The sequence below is a fragment of the Uloborus diversus genome, chromosome 2, assembly GCF_026930045.1.
Source record: "Uloborus diversus isolate 005 chromosome 2, Udiv.v.3.1, whole genome shotgun sequence".
Taxonomy (NCBI): Eukaryota; Metazoa; Arthropoda; class Arachnida; order Araneae; family Uloboridae; genus Uloborus; species Uloborus diversus.
In genome coordinates, this window is record NC_072732.1 from 115,756,591 (window position 1) to 115,774,373 (window position 17,783).

General features: G+C 30.7%; 1 protein-coding gene across 1 annotated transcript in view; it reads right to left on the reverse strand.

Annotated features, from left to right (window-relative positions):
• The window catches only part of LOC129217262 (brain-specific angiogenesis inhibitor 1-associated protein 2-like), a 206,042-nt gene that overhangs the window by 28,502 nt on the left and 159,757 nt on the right, over positions 1-17,783 (reverse strand). Inside the window, exons 4-7 of the mRNA XM_054851533.1 lie at positions 11,754-11,815; positions 7,478-7,549; positions 7,201-7,332; positions 1,419-1,484 (exon numbers count right to left, since the gene is read on the reverse strand). Coding sequence (XP_054707508.1) covers positions 1,419-1,484; positions 7,201-7,332; positions 7,478-7,549; positions 11,754-11,815 — 332 coding nt within the window. The remainder of the gene's footprint in view (positions 1-1,418; positions 1,485-7,200; positions 7,333-7,477; positions 7,550-11,753; positions 11,816-17,783) is intronic.

Here is a 17,783-nt window from a genome sequence, read left to right on the forward strand (position 1 = left end):
TCTTTTTCTGCAACGTTTTTTTTTTCTCTCCCTTCTAGTGAGCTTCAGACAGCGATTCTTTTTTTTTTTTTTTCATCTTTTGTTACGTTCATTGTATTTTTATATAACTTGCGGTCTTAGTGTGTAGTTCCTACAGTCACTTAAATTGACAGATTTTTGGGAAAAGCTTGGGATTTTTCTTTATTTTCGTTCAAGAGAAAAAAAGCAGGACAGAAAATAAAACCAATCCTGATCGCGTAGTTGCTTTTAAAAGCTTCAAGGGAAAAGCATTTTGGGCTTTTTAAAAATACGTCGCTTAGGATTAGAGTAGAAAATTTTCAATATTTTAAGCAAATAAAACTATTTGCATTTTAGAAATATATCATATTCAGTGATACCTTTACTACACTAAATTTACCAAGGATCTCCCCTCTTCTTTATTTCATTTTACTTTAAAATAGATGTTTTCTCAAAACAAATGTTTACAGTCTGATTTAATGGGTATACAATCCGTTCATCTATACAATATTTACTCATATTTTTTTTTTGCATGGAAACTTGGAAAACTAAATGCTTTTAGCATGCTTATAAGTACATTTTTTAATATCACAAAAAGCGTTAGGAGAAACGTAAATATTTTCAAAACAAATTCTTAAAATAATTACGCTACTGTTAGTTTTAACTGATTTGATGCACGTATTTGCGATGCAAGTTTAAATTTTAAACTAAATCAGAAATAGCTCAAAAGTTATTTCGTTTAAAAATGCAAAAATAGTATCTAAGTTTATTTGATGCAATTCGTTCGAAAGGATTTCATCAATGCGGAGAAAGCAGCAAATATCGGAAAATTCATAACATAAATAAAAGGCAATCTTCAAACGTAAAGGTGACTTTTATACTCGAATATAACCACATTTTGCTGAAAATTTCAGCTTGCTTCTAATAGTTTCAGAACGGTTTAGAGACCGGGCTTCATCAAAACACGATAAGTATTTTGTAAATTTTGGATTTTATTTTGCTATTTTAAATTTTTTATGCATCTATCTATTCGCGTATTTATTTCAAACATTGATAGACTGAAATTTTATTTTGAGTCTTTATATCGTTGATGAATATATGTTTTGTGTGTATCTCGTGCATTAAAAAAAAATAAAAAGCAACAAAATGGAGAAATGCACGAAAGAATTTTCGAAACTTTCCTTTGGCTTGCGAATACCAATCCCGATAAATTATCTTTAAAAATGTGTTTATAAAGAAATTCTTTTGAAAGTGATTCAATAAAAAACGTATACAAAATTATACAGAAATTTAAATCGGTCTGAGACAATAAGTTAAAAGTGATAGTTACAAAATAATGAACAAAATTTAATCATTTTAATCAATTAGCAAGTTGCAGTTTTAAACAGTTTTTTAAAAGTTCTTGAAAAATCTATGCTTACTTGCTTTAGACTTTGTTCACAGAAGCCATCTAGTTTCTTCTTTTCATCTTCCATTGCATGTAATTGCTAAAAAAGTAAAATAAAAAAAGCATCAAGAAAAATGACTCTTAAAATACATTATTTACTGAGGAAATTCTTTGCTACATTAAAACCCTTGAAATGCTTAACGGTTATTGTCATCCTAATAATAAAAGTGTTTAATAAAAGAAAAGTCTTGAAATAGCTTTCATTACAACACTATTCCACCAGAGGCGTCGAAAATAAAACTTAAATTGCACCATTATTTGACTTTCTGCAGCGTTAAGTGTGCTCAGTGAACTATAAAGAAGCAAATTAATGTTCAGATTGGAGCGCATTTATGATTATTTGAGTAATTATAAGTTGGAAATGCGCACTGAGTACATTTTGAGTAGCAGTATTTTAAACCCTTGAGCTATTGACATAAAATAAGTCTTGTTTATGAGTTTTTCCATTATATATATATTTAAAATTTTATGTTTAAATTTAAGGAAAATAATTGCAACATCTTTTACTAGTAAAAAGGAAGAGGCGTATTCTAAAGATTGTTCAAGCACTGTTTGATTTAGAAAGAAAATTTAGTGTTGGCACAAGAAAAAAGAAAGAAACATTACGAAAGCTGATAATTTAATGTCAGTTAAAACGCAGCACTGCATGTAATAGCAAAGTATTTTCAATGATGAACATTCCAATTACTGTTTAAAGCACTTCCTAAACGTGTATTCTCTCTTTCCGAGATCAGAATGGGGTTATTTCCTTTAGTCAAAAGTAGTACTTTTAGTCACTGAAATTAATAGAATAAGCAAAAAAAAAAAAAAAAACATGGACCCAGAAAATTCTTTCATTTTTCCCACAGTTATTTAATTAATTAATTTTTTAAGCTGTCCGATTTTTCAAACAAGGCGTGGTCTTGATGACGTCACAAATGATGCTCTTTGGCGCATCTTTGTACCGCGTTTCCACGTTATGATAATCAAGCAGCGAATTAAAATTGCGCTTTATGCTTGCTATCAACCATATCGTTGCCAATACATGTGAGTAAAGATGCGAATTAAATATTTTACTCTGTGAATGGCAACGCAGAATGGCATTTCACCATTTGTGAGGGCATCGGCAAGAAATGTAAACAATGAAAGCGCACCGATTTAAGTAATTTTTTTACAATATTAAACTTACACAAATTATTTAAAAAATAGGTAGATCGTATATTTTTAAGCATGCTTTTTCAGAAAAAGATACTTTTAAAATTTTGGAAACGACCCCATTGTTCCACTAGATCGGGGGTTCTCAAACGGTGGGTCGCGACACCCCAGGGGAGTCGCGGGATGTGTCCAGGAGGTTCGCGAGATGTGGAAGAAAAGTTTAAAGAAAATTAACTTATTGCTGTGTTTTTATTTAAAATTCTGTTTTAAAAACACAGGTGTGTGTTAAAATCTCCATAATGATGAATTTAAAAATTTATCATTATAGCGAATTCTTCTTCACAGTTGTAAAATGTAGACCATGGTATCAAAGTTTATAGTGCTGTTGTGGACAGTTCTGGGTATTCCTTTCTAACACCTATCCAAAACTTGTCGATATAATCTTTGATAAAAGTTATTTTAGCTGAGGAGCGCTAGGTCAATAATTGTCATAAAACTACTGCAAGATTATAAAATCAGCAAGGTTTACTACTATCTCTTACTATAAAATAATTCAGGAGATCGAGACAAAAAGTCATGTTTATTTTACTAATTACTTGTGTTTCTAAGAAGAAAGTTTAACCATTTGTGTAGTTTTTAGCCTACTTTCCCAGTAAAAGTCAGAAAAAGAAGAAAAAAGCATGAAAGAAGGCTTAATGCATCTTTAAAATGTCGCGAAAAACAAAAACAAAAAAAATCAAAAATAAATAAAATAATTAAATAAATATCGAAAAATTAAAAATTGGAAACTAGGGTATTGAGATGGGGAAAAATGTCTGTCGGTCTGTCCCCCCCCCCCTAATAACTTTTGAATGAATAGACCGATTTGAACAAACTTTTTTTTTTCGCCAAGATCTTGGCGAGGACACCTCATTCCCATATTTCACTTTTTGATTTGAATTATTTTTTGTTCAATTTTAAACAGTTCAAAAAAACTTAACATTAGCGCCTACGGGGAAATTCAAAGCAATTCCGAACTGTGAGGCGAATTTGCTTCAAGCAAACTTTGTAGGAAAACGCGTTTGTCGAAAATCTTGTATATAAAATATCTTTTTGATTTGAAAAATTTTCCGTTCAATTTTGAACAGTTCAAATCCCTTAACATTAGCGCCTACGGGGAAACTGAAAGTCAATGTAGATTCCGTACTTGAAGGCGGATTTTTTTCAAGCAAATTTTGTTGGAAACAGCTCTTGACGCCAAACTTCAGACTCCAAAAATTTAGGGGCACCTGACTCAGAATCTGACCCCTGTGCCCGACCATTAGTCGGACTCTGACTCCCCGACTTCGACTCCGACTTCGCAGCTTTGGCAAAAATTTATACACGGAGGACAAATGACTGACTCCGATTCTTGGATATTCGTCTCCGACTCCTTTATCCCACAAAGAGACTCCGACTCTGACTCCGCAGCTATGGTTTTAACTGTGAAATAGTTATTGTTGATATGACTTGTTTTTATTTTCACGCTAAAGTTTTAATTTAGGTATTCAGTTTTCGGTGAATAAACTCGAAATCATTTATATTTCTACATAAAGATATGGGCAGACGATTTTTTTTTTTTTTTTGACAATGAAAAGTATTTTTTTAAGTTGACATTTTATTGTTTTTATTTATTTTGGTAAGTACATTAATTCATTTAAAGAAATATTTTTGGCAACAGAGGAAAACGAAACGATTTTTTTTTTTTTTTTTTGATATGATGTATTTATTTTTATTATTATTTTTTCGTTTTGAAAGATGTTAAAGATTTTTATTTTACTGGAAAAAAGTGTATTAGCTGCTTTGCTTAAAAGGTGCTGCTATTTTATTTGTTCGTGTTTTTTTTTCTTTTTTTTTTACGCATCGAATTTTTTAGATGAGTGAGGAATATTTCATTCCTAGAAATTAGCTTAAAATATTAAAAAGATATGTTTGAAACAATTTGCCATTTTAGCTATTTTTGAGAATATTGATCAGGTAATGGAGAACTTGGCAAGATGACGAGTCGGGCAAGATGACGAATGTCTTAATTTTTGCGTTTTCCTCTAGGAAGCAGCATCAGCTGGATACTACTGGCTCTTCTATCGGCTGAGCCAGTAGTATCCAGCAATAGTATAAAGACGCTGAAATTATCATATTTGTGTTAGTACTGAAGCTCTGATTGTTTACCGCTGCTAAGTTATAACGTTTATGCATGTGTAAATAAGCTCTGCTTAAGATACAGGAATGATAGCTTGTTTCTCTTTAGTATTTATGAGTAACTTAGTTTATATACTGCCTATTACCATGAATAAAAGTTCATTAGTCGCCTTCCTTTATGGCAAGGAAGACGCATCCTTTCAAACAGGCAGTCCGGGGCACGATGACGGGCTGAAACACGGGGCAAGATGACAGTACTTCTTCGTTACAAGTCCTGCTTATAAAGAGGAATATTGTGTCCCTCTAACAGAAGAATGGTTCTAATGCTGCAATGCCAAGAGTGGTGGCGTGAGGAATGTTCCGATTATGAAAATGGCCTTTTTATTTGTGACTATTGTTAGCTGCACAATTAAACACTACAACGTAACTGTGCAATTCATTACGCTTAATTTAATGCTTTGTAAGATCTAAAAACAGAGTAAAAATTTGTTAAAATATGTAATATATTGAAAAAATAAATTGTGTTCAACCTTTTTCAGTGTTGTCATCTTGCCCCGATGCCAAAGTCATCTTACCCCAGTACCGTGGCAAGATGACGATTTGTTAAGGTTATGAAAAAATAAAAATATCCTTCATTTATTTCATTTGAAAAATTAATTGGTACTATATTTAATACTAGCATGGACCACTCTAACAGCTCATGCAAGGGAAATTTTACTATCCTTAAAAATAAATTAATAAACAACAAAAATTGTTAGCATAGTCATCTTGCCCCAGTCTCCCCTACTAGAAAGTAGTATATACGGGTATACGGGAAAGTAGGCTCGTATAGTTCTAGACAGAACTTCTTGTTAGTTATTGTTTTAGGGTTAAGACAGATTTAAAACTTTGGGGATTCGCGAAAATACTTATTCTAAAAAAGGGGTTGCAATGTCTAAAAGTTTGAGAACCCTTGTACTAGATCATGTGATTTAACACCATTGGATGTCTTTCTTCAGATTTATTTGGTGTTAAATTTTTACGTTAGCAAGCTCACTCCAAGCTGGAGCTAAAGATTCCACTGAACCAACGAAATTTAGCTACATTTAAGCAAGATGATCATAAACGTCCACAAAAGAGTGCGTTTGTGTCAGCAAAGCCGTGAAAGTAATTTAACCGATATGCTATTTCATGCATAATCCTAAGCTATGCACTTCATGTTTCAGTTAAAAAATATATAAAGTAGAAAAAAAATTGTTTTCTATTAAATGAAAATCTAGCGTAATTTTTAGGACACAGTTTACTTTAAAGAGACTTTTACACCCGACGCCAATAATATTTCTGAACTAGCACGCAATAGTTCATCAAAGATGTTTCTGGTTGATGTTTCACCTTAACATACTTCAAGTTTCTTCGGAGCATAAATAAATCCAGAAATGTCTGTGCATGAAATTCCAAATGTCTTATGATGTTAATCATCATTATATAGAGCATCAAACTTGGATATGAGGATAATTCTTCTGAAGGGTTGATTGGAGTGACTCTCAACATGACATTTGATTGGTGCATCACTAAAATCCATAACCTTTCACATTTCAATGAATTTTCTTTGGTTTTAAATGGTTAGACGTTTATTTATTTGCTTAGCTTCCTTGTGGACATCTTAAAGGTAGTAGTTGTAGAAAGCTGGAGAACGCGCATTGTGCAACAATAAGAAACAGCTAAGACACTATTCATTTTTAAAAACATTTACATTAAAATTAAATTTTTAAAAACAAACAAATTGGAAATGTACTTTGTAAATTTCACCACCTATATGAAAAGCAGTGATTTTGTAACCGAAATGTTTTGAAAAGCTGCCTTTCGTTACCTTCAAATAAAAGGGAAAATTGTCAATTTATATTGTACATAGAAAAAGTGAAGATTAAAATATTTTTCTAATGCAATATTTACTGTTTGATTATGAAAATATTTTTCCTTCAATAAATAAATTAATGATTGAATGAACGTTTTAATGAATAACTACACCGAGCACATATCGAAACTTCTAACGTTTCAGCATTTAACATTCTACATTTCTAACCTAATAACTAGATTTCAATACTTGCATTCTTAGCATAAGAAAGTTTAGGCTTAGCATAAAATAAAAAGAAAAAGAAGCTTACTAATTTTGAAATGAGTAAGCAGCTAATTATCCTACTCCACCCCACCTAACAATTTTATGTTGAAAAAACACAAATTCAGGTTAAAACCAGGAGTTCAGTCTTGCACAAATCCGTATACTGCAAAAGCACTTATTTTCGTCAGCCGTAATTTTTGCGAAAATGAAGATATTGGTTATTTTGCAGGTGGAACATTTTGCAAATTTTATTTAAACTGAACCGAAAGTTGATTTTATTGCATAAATGAAGTTGAAATGTTCCGCGAAAAAAAGCTTCGGGAAAATAAGTGGTTTTACAGTACATGAAATAACTATAAAATCTTACCTTGATATCTTTCCCAATGCTACACAGGTTGCTGCTTCGGTTTCTTTTCTTATGCTTTTTACACATTGATAAGGCTTTTTGATAAGAATCATGATGACACTTGTGTTGTTGAAGAAACCTCTTGTGTTCACCCTAAAAAGTATTTGATTGAATTTGCGATAACTGATAAAAGTATTTGGAAACTAAAGTGTTGAAACTTAATGAAGTAATTGCTATCGTGACAGACATTTCGCGATTATTAAACATTTAAATACTTTTATAAATAAAAGCTACTCACTGCAACAACTTTAGTGTCCTTCTCTAAGTTTGACTCTAATGGAAGAAGTAAATCCACATAAAAAGCTTTTAACTATAAAAGTCAGAATGAAAACTTATTAAATATTTATTTAAACAAAAATATATTTGCATATTTTAAGATGAACAGAAAAAGGACTTTCGAATAACGCAAAAGCTACTCAGAAAATAGTTAGTAAACTTTGACTGCAAAAACTTCAAAAACGCATAATTCATTAGAAAATAACAAAATTTTAATTTCGAAGTTAAACTAGCAGGATGGTTACCCTGTTGTCTCTCCTGGAGTTACCCTGCATCGTAGGAAGCAGATTTATATATGGAATTTTTCCAAATATTTGTTATGCTGTGCTTAACTTTAGTGTGTACTTTCATAAAAATATCACTTGTATTCATAAATATATTAACATTTGTTTTATAAAGTCAATTGCTTCTCATTAAGTCTTTTTTTTCCGCTTTCAATGCAGAGAATACCAATGCAACGAAATATCTGTTATAGCGGCATAAATGCTGAATCCCATTTTAATTGTCATTAAGATAACATTTAAAAGCATTTCCATTAACAAAATGATGGGTTCTAAAACTTTCGCTGTGAAATAATAGACTACAGCAAAAACTACATTTTGTACTATTTTTTTCCATTTGAATTTTGCAGTAACTCAGGTAGAAAGTGCACTTCAATAGTATGGAAAGTTTAACCGTACGAATTTTAATTATTCTGTTAAAGTTTTAAATGGAGAGGGGTTATTTTAGTATTATAATTTCAAAAAAAAAAAAAGTTTGGATAAATTCCTTCTGAACTAAAAATTAAAAAAAAAATGTATATTAGTAATATATTATGTTTTTATCACATTAAATATCAAGAACACATTAATAATATAATAATATTCAACTATGAATTCTACTGCACAAGATGAAGTTGGGGTAACCACATCGTAACTCCTCGTAAAAAGAATCGTAACTTCATAAGTAAGAACATCTTTTTTTTTTTTTTTTTTTTTAAGAAGCAAAATGTTTTACATGTCTTTTTATGGTCAAAAGCCAAAAGACATTTACTGAGTAGATTTTAATTTGTTTCATTTTATTCTATACTGTAAAATGTTCATGTTATTTTGTCCAACATCTGAAACGTTATACTAAGAAGTCAATTTTAAGTTTCCATAAGTGTTGTTTTTCTTATAACTACACTGTTAAAACATTCCGAAACGTTACTGGTTATTTCCGTGGAACGTTTCGGGATTCCAGAGGTTTTCACCTATTTCCCCGTAAAATCAAGTATCTCCGCAAAAAAGTTTCCTGAATTGCTAAAAGATGCACGAATACAGACTTTTCACTGGTGTGAAAGATATATTTTGCTACCAGTTTAAAGATTAACTGAGCGTGTTTATTAAGAGTATCGGCTTTTGATGATTACGGCCCGTCCAGATTGACCAAGCTCCCAACGGGAGCAAATACTTCATTCGATAGCTGCAGCTTTGCGAGTCAAGGAATATGCTTGGTTCTTGCGTGCAGCTTTGGCTATGATTGCTCTAATGCTTCTGGAGCTTTCTTGGTAAATCAGGAAGGTTCTAATCAAACACATTAAATCAAATTCATTTTTCTAGAAGGTTCAAGACTGGCTTTAACAGGGGAGATTTCCCAATATTTCAGAAAGGTTACTGACTTTTATCGGAAAACGTTCCTGGCTTTTGTAAGATATGTTACTGGTTGAAATTCGGCACATCAGCTGTCTTTTATTTACCGGGAACGTTTCTGAATCGTTTTTTACAGTGTACTATAAACAAAAAATTTCTTGTTTGTGTAACAAACGTATAAGATACATAGACTTTTTTTAGCTGTGACTAAAATTGGACAAAGACAAACTACATAACATGGGTTTAGAACTCACCGGAGAACCAGCCGTATTAAACCTCTACATCACAAGCAAAAAATATTTTATAGGTGTGTGTATTTGATTCTATTAAAATATTATTTTTAAACAGTAAGTCATATTACGTTCTTCTGCGACTGGCAGGGTAAAGAAAAAAAAAGGTAAAGTTTGAAAATTTTGGCCTTAATCTATTATTTAGCGTTACTCAGTTTTCATGCAAAAATTAATTTCACTTTCTAAATTGCTTCAACCTTTTGTATTTTTTTTTGGAAGAAAGAATGCTTCGATACGGAAATGAGAAGAAAACAATTTTTAAATAAGAATGGATATTAGTTGTTTCAAACACCGTTGCAACGTTTTTTAGTTTGCTTCTTTTAAAAACTTAAACGAAAGAAAAAAATAAAACATTCAATCCAAAGCATAAGATTAAAACGGTTTATTTTCAAACACGTGATAATAACTCCGATATTTCATTTAATTCAAATACAACTTGGAGCGAAATAAAAATCAGTCCCGTCCAGATTCAATTTCACTGGATCGATCTTTTCTTGCGGCATAGTTTCTACTCGTGTAAGAAGAAAATGCGCGTTTGCCCTCACGCGGAGAGAAAAAATCAATCCGCTTTTATTAAACTGAGACACTTCCCAACGATATGCAAATTAAACCAGACAAGCTTTCCAAAATACCACCTGGGGAACATATTTATTCGAAGTATGGAAGATAAATAAATATTTAGAATTGAGACAATGGGTAACTTGTTATAGGCGACTGGACGTTCGGTTGGAATAAAAACGATTTTGCCTTCTTGGGCTCCGTCAATTGCATATTTGAATATTTTAAAGCGTAATAACGCTGAATCAGAAACAAGCAATTCATTCCAATACTTTATCTGCAGTTTTGTTACTCTAGCTGAAGCAAGTTTTCTAAAGTTTTTCATCCGTTCATTTAAAAATATTTTTTAAAACACTGTTATTGCTTTTTTTTTTGAAAATTCAATATAAGGAGAAAGACTATTCTTAGTGCAAGAGAAACTATTTCTTGTGATGTTTTATGTAGATGAATATGCGAGGTTGTATATTTATGTCTTCAATTCCAAAACACACTTGTTCAAATCTACGAAAATTTATTATAGGATACATGTCGTAACTGGGAAAGAAATAAAAGGTTTACATACAAGTTTTCCTTTTCTTTATGAAAACCCATAGAGCCTATGTCTATTTTCTTTTTGCTTTCGAAAGAATTCCAGTTGATGGCTCTATTGTAAGATAAACTTCACATAACTTTATGAAGCAAATAAAGAATAAATCCGTTTTGTTAGGAACTTTCTTGAATTTTAAAATTAATCCAAAACAAAGCCAACTTTTGAAATATTTTTTCAAAAAAAAAAAAAAAAAAGCAACTACGTAAAAAATGCAACTTATTTGTCAGAAAGAATATTTTATGAAAGCTCTCCTATATTTTAAGGTAAAAAGAAACTAAAATAAGAAGCAACAACGTCAAATAGCACAAATTGCAGATTACTGCAGACACGTGTTTCGGCGCTATAAGGAACGCCTTTTTCAATTTATACGTTTATTTTTTATTTTTCATTGAAAAAATCGTTCCTTGTAGCGCCGAAACACGTGTCTGCAGTAATCTGCAATTTGTGCTATTTGACGTTGGTATTTCTTATTTTACATTTTTTTCGCACAATAAAAATACAAATACAATTTTTTTCAATATACTTTAAGGACGTTTTTTGGTAATTAAATTTTAAAATAAATAAAAGTAATATAACTTTTATCACTTGGTGTTAATTTTGTGCTTTTTCCTTAGAACGAAAATACGAAAAAAATAAAGATGTCAAATCTTCTAGCCTTGGATTTTTAAACATGATTTTTTTTTACAACATAAAACTGTCCTAAAGAAAGTAATCGGCTAAAAGATTTTTTGACTAGTTTATAAATGCACAATTTTTGGGAAAATATAGAAAGTTTAAATGAAATAATAGTAGTTTCCAGTACGCGTGTACCAGAACTTTTCTCAAACTTTAAACTACTTTCATAGTTAGTTTCATAGAATTAAACACCATTAAAAAACAAATTTCTTAACCTTTTTACTCCTAAAATTCAAGTGAATTAAATATATTATGCTGAGCCGCCTTAAATAGATTCTTGTAGCAATTACATTTGTTTTCAAGCTATGAAAGATAACCTGTTCGGGACATCACTCTACGTAATACGTTATTGCATTATTATTAAACGAGTGAGTGAAAAAAAAATGTATCACTTTATTATAGTTCTTTTATCGTCAATTTACATATAAAAATAATAAAAGTTTTCATCAAATAATTTTTTCAACAAAATTAAAATATAGATATTTTAAAGAGTATGTATTTCCTTTCATCACTTACAATGTTTGTTTGTTGAGCATGAATTTCTTTGTGAACTTCGACAAGCTGCATCAGAGCTGTACCTAAAGAAAAAAAAATCAACGGAGTAAGAAAAGGAGTAACATTTCAAAGACAAGACAAAAAAGGAGAGATTTATATCGCCGTGGGTAGGTAAAACGCAATATCAGCAGAAATGAGTTTTCTAGGTATTTAAAGAAACGCATTTTGGATTTAATACTAACAATAGAGAAATAATGGATTTTTATTTTTTTTTCGCGCTTTTGTTTCATCAGAAACCAAATAAACTAAATTGTAGAAAAAAGCTAACGTACAACTGGTAACAAAAAGGCAAACAACAAAAAAGAAATGTAAAAAAAAATTGTAGTTACTGTCCTTTTTACCTGCGCTCGGCAGTATAGGTTCAAAAAGTTTCTTTATGTTTAATAAGCCTAAGGTTATCGTGATTTATATTTTCCCTGAATTCTTACACTACATTAAAAATTGACATCAGAATATTTTTGATTCCGCTTGCAACCACTGCTTTTTTAAAACACTACTCACGTAAAATGCGTTTTAAAACTATTGAAACGATTAGAAAATCGCCCGTCAAGGTATGACGATGAAAATTGCTCCTATATTTAAACGAAGCAATTGCCTGTTTGGTGACATTTTGATAGTTGACATTTTAACCCCAGTGGATTAACCCTGAACTCCAGTAGATGACGTTCACTATTGACCACTTTTTCGTTCCTTTATTCTCCTGAAATTGCAGTCTTACCAGTAAAAGGGAAGTTACCGGATCGAGTTCAGACTTGTAAAAATAAAGCCCTGCTATGTCAAGCATTACCAAAAAATAATATCAAATTATCATGCCGTGGCGCGAGTTTCATTGTTGATAACATCATCATTACTCGATTTTTCGCTATTATATACATGAGGATTACTTTAAAAGGTTTGTTGTACACTCTGTTATTCGTCCCTCTGAAACACTTCACATGAAGCGTACCAATAAATTGAAACAGAACGTTCAAAATGCTTTAAAACCTTTTACAGATTACTTATGTTCAAACCATTGATACTTAATTTAATACAAACAAATGCATAATCCATAGAAATATGAGTTATCAATGGTAATTATTAAATTTGAAAAAAAAAAATCATAATCACCATACATGATTTGTACTATTTTTGCGAGTGCGACCCTAGACTAATAATTTCTAGTCAAGAAATCCAGGACAACTGAATCTTAGGAACTGTAAAAGGAGAAAAAAAGAGGTATCAACTTAATTCCTTATTGATAGCTTCTCTGTGACACATATAATCACATTACCACCCATTTACACAGGACTCCGATGGGAATACTTTTTCGTAACTTCACGTTTTCTGTTTCTGGATTTAAGACCATAAAAAGACTCAATCCCCCCTAAAAATGAAATATCTGACACTTCCACAATCTCTTTTTCATTTTTATTTTATATAGAACATTGAAAGATCAAGATTTTTTTTGTGCTGAAGAAATATTGACCATAGGCTGTCAACAGGCGCGTGACTTAAGTAATCCTAGCATATATGTATCGTTGGGACAAGATCAGAAGATCAGAATAAAAACTTTGACGTATTTAAGATGTCTAATTATTTTTATCAGCTGATTTATTTTTATTATGTGTACTAGTTGGGGAACATTGGGCAAAGTGAAATAGCGGTGCAAAGTGAAACGGTGAAATATTTTCACTACTTTTAGTTCGTTCTATCTGGTATTATTTTAGCTATGTGATACCATATGTAGTCTATTCCAGTCAGGAAAAAAATACCGTTAAAGATCAAAGCATTTGGTAATACAGGCAATTTTTACAAGCAAAATGATACTCATATTGTAATATTTTGTTGTAAGTAAAAAAATATTTTTGTTACTGTAAAATGATAAAGTTTTTGTAATTAACATTTTAAATAGGAATTCAGATCTTCTAATATCGAATGCAGTATTGATTTAGTCGATACTATGCTTATTTGTATTTTAAATAAATTGCACAATTAGTCAAGTACATGCGGGGCAAAGTGAATGGGGCAAAGTGAAATAGTTTAATTTACTCAATCAATTATTTAATGTAAATCACTTACGTTTTCACTTATTAGATAATTCAATTGCATTCCTCTAGTTAGTAATTCATTTATATTTATTCATTCATTCACTTATTTTCTTATTCATTTGTTTTATAATCGAATAGAAACTCTTTCAAAAGAAAAATATTTTATTTTTCACTTTGTCCCATAAGGAAAAAAAGTGAAAATTTCCCACTGTTTTTTTTTTTTTTTTTTGAAGACTCAAATTTACTGTCAAAAACAAAAAATACTGTTTCAATGCAAGTGTTATTATAAAATAGAATGTTCTTTCTTTATGTACTGCAATTTTCAAAACAAAGTTCTGATTTGTTCATTTTAAAAAACTCAGTCATCTTAATCATTTCACTTTGCCCCACATTCCCCTACATTTATTTTGCAATTGTCTGGTTTGATAGATTTACACCGCAAGGTTTTTTTTTTTTTCATTTTTTATCGTCATTCTAAGATATTTATTTATTGAAATTACAAGAAGAGCTTTTATAGACAAACGTACCTCTTTCTACGCAGTGACGGATTTTATCATTAGTGGGTCATTCGTAAAAAAATCTTTGTGGACTTCTTTGTCTTACATTATTAAAATATGCATTTCGAGAAACAGGCATTATTCAAAGATAGTTTTTGCCACTTTTAATCTTCTTTTGTAATTAAATCGCTCAAATTTGCAGAGAATCGTATGCACGTGCCTCGGGGTTGGAAAAAAAAGGTGAGCTTATGGAGGAAAAAACATCATACAAGAGCCTTTTATTCATAACCTCATACCTTTTGCGCGGAAAAAGGAATTCCTTGAAGCTCCGAAACACGCGTATGCAGTTTTTTTTTTTTTTTTTGTTGAAAATTTGTACGTTTAAATGCTGTTATATTTTCTTTTACTTTTCTTCATTTTTCATTGTTATAGTTTTATCACTCAAAACTGTTAAAAAACTGAATTTCTCTCGAGAACTATTCATATTAAAACATATTGCCATCAGAAAGAAACAGTACCATTTCGAAATTAAATCCTCTAAAATTTTTGTTGCCCACGTTATTAAAAAAAAATCTTGCCTATAATATAGGATACAAAAAGTAAATAAAATTAATTTAGCCCCTTGTTATATCCTTTGAAATTTGGAGCTAAAGTAACTAGTTTTATAAAAGCAGTTAATATGATGTAAATAAATACCTAAATATCTTTCTGTTAGTAGAGAAATGAGCTACGTCCTTATACTGTATGCAAAACTTCCTGCTATATAAATACTGTATGCAAAAAAAAAAAAAAAAACTAAAAACATTTTTCGAAACTAAATATTTTGAGCGAGCAAATATAACCAGCTAACTAGTTTTAGAACAAATCATTCATCATCTCAATTGATAATTTAAACAAATCATATAGATGAGTTTATTTAACAAATAAATCAATTTATATTTAACTAGTTACCCATTAAGCTTGTATAACCATTTTGCTTAATAAGGATGTTTTCGAGTTTCTTAAGCTTGCCGTTTAGTATGGTCAAGCTTTAATTTAATTAAGTTCGAATAGTTAAAGCGACGTTTCAACATAAATTATCCAACCATATCATTTTAAAGTGATATTTAAATGCAAAAGAAACTGAATTTAATATAGATTGCTAAAAATCGTCGTTTTTGTAAAACACAACAAATACAATTACGTAATCAAAATATCTAAAATTTAAAATATTTCACACAATGTAAAATAAACAAGATCAAATTTTACAAAATTAAACCTGAAAATAAATGAAGTTTTGTGTAAAAAATAAATGTTTAAAAACTACCGATGTAAAATATTAACTAAACAGCCTATTACATATTTAAAAAATAAATAGATAAATACATTTGTGCTGTAAAGTACATATTACTAGTAACGTTAAAAAAAGTGCTTCCAGAAGTCCAAAGGGACATTTCAGTTCAAAATTCTGAGGGACCGTGCTGAAAATGAGATGGGAATACATCGTCCTCCCAGCACAGAAGAATTACAATTATTATTCAAACAAAAAAGTATATGCTTATCCCTTGCACTGCTATTGAAAAACAAAATTGAGTGTTGCACTTTGATACGTGAAAACACCCTGCAAAAATTCTTGCATCTTCTTGGGAAATAATATATTAAGCTGCTATATGCCCCCTGAAAATCAGGTGTGTAAAGGGAAATAAGTCACGAAACGCGATGTTTCATATTTAGGTAAATATCAGTCGTACTGATGTCAAAACAATAGTGTTTGAATTGTTTTTGCATGCTGAGGATTTCCCTAACTTTAGAGATTTGTTGACCATATAAAAAGCTAATATTTTTTCACTAATTTTCTCTTTCGCTTCAAAGTTTCAATAACTAAGCACCTTACTTTGACCACTAATTAAAAGCACAGGATGCCCGAAAAGTCCGTGACACGGTTTAAAAACTAATAGAAAAGCAACAAACTGTCGTATCAATGTGCGATTTGCACCATAATACTTCACTGGTTAATGCTTTTTTTTTATGTTACCGAAGAAAAACAGAAAATGAATAGTAATTTATACTGACGGATGTATCATCAAATTAAACTCTGTGACACAACAACCCGTGAGGACCAACCCCTACTATGCCCAACTCAGTTTTCCTGCCCAGGGGCTCTGGGGTGCAAGGTAGATGTTCCGGTTAGATGGTCAGCCTAACGCGGAACCCCCAGTGTTTGGTTCTCAAGAACGCTTGGTACTCATTTCCTCGACCCACTGAAGGGATGAATGGCTGAGTCAAGTACGTCCAACCCGGAAACAAAACCCAGGTCTGTAGTGTGGGAGCGCGAACCGCTACCATTGCCCCACTATTGATGTATCAATGTATCATCAAAACAAATTCTTACTACGGCGATACTGCCGTCAATGTAAATCACTTATAGTTATATAATATTAATTACTTATTAATTACTTACAGTTATATAATATTAAAATTACTTATTAATTACTTATAGTTATATACTTTTTTCTATCTTTATTTATTTACTTATTTATTTATTTATTTATTTTATTTTATTTTATTTTTTTTTTTGTTTTCTCTCCCTCCCCCACCCCCTTTTATACGATGTCATAAAAAGTTTTTGAATTTATGAAGCATTATGGTGCAAATTGCATATTGGTACGACAAGTTTTTGATTTACTATGAACTTTTAAAAATTGTCAAGGACTGTGTTGGACAAACTGATTGAATCTATGACTAACGATTAAACAAAATAGAGGTTAAACTGGTATATGTATAAAAAGAAAATGTTTAAAATGCCTTTAAAATTAAAATAGTTTTTATATTTTAAAGCTTTCTGAGTACATTCGATCAGATACGTATTCGTAAGTACATATACGTAAGATTCATACGCATACGTACTTGAATTCTTCAATGCTTTCAGTTCGCTTTTTTCAAACAATCATGTATCCTTTTCTTGAACTATTGTTATGAGCGGCTTCAAATGCTTCCAAAAGATATCTGATATTAAATGAATCTACTTTCTTCCATTTTAACTTTATAGAAAAAGAGATGTCATAGACTGCGATCTGTCATCAAATGCGTGACTGAAGTAATCTTCTCAGGTCTTCATTTTCAATAAATGGTGGGCGAGAGAAAAAAGGACTCTTGAAAAGTTGATACTTTAAGGATATTTTTTCACCTTAGCTAACAGTCATGGCTTTGGCTTAATTTAATTTTCTCTACAGTGTAAAATATTTTCAAGCTTTTCTTTCTTTCTTTTTTTTCTTTATTAAATTAAAACTGTCATTTCATATAGGTAAAAAGTTATATTTATAAGACGTGGCACTTCCTGAGGAATATTTATATTTATTTTCAATTAACGCCACAATAGCTACCTTTTGTTCTTGTTAAATGTTGTGATTAGTATCCGATGAAGCATTTCGAGTTTGAGAAATATAGGATGTTTAATTTTTATTAAATGTTGAATCATTTTCAAATGG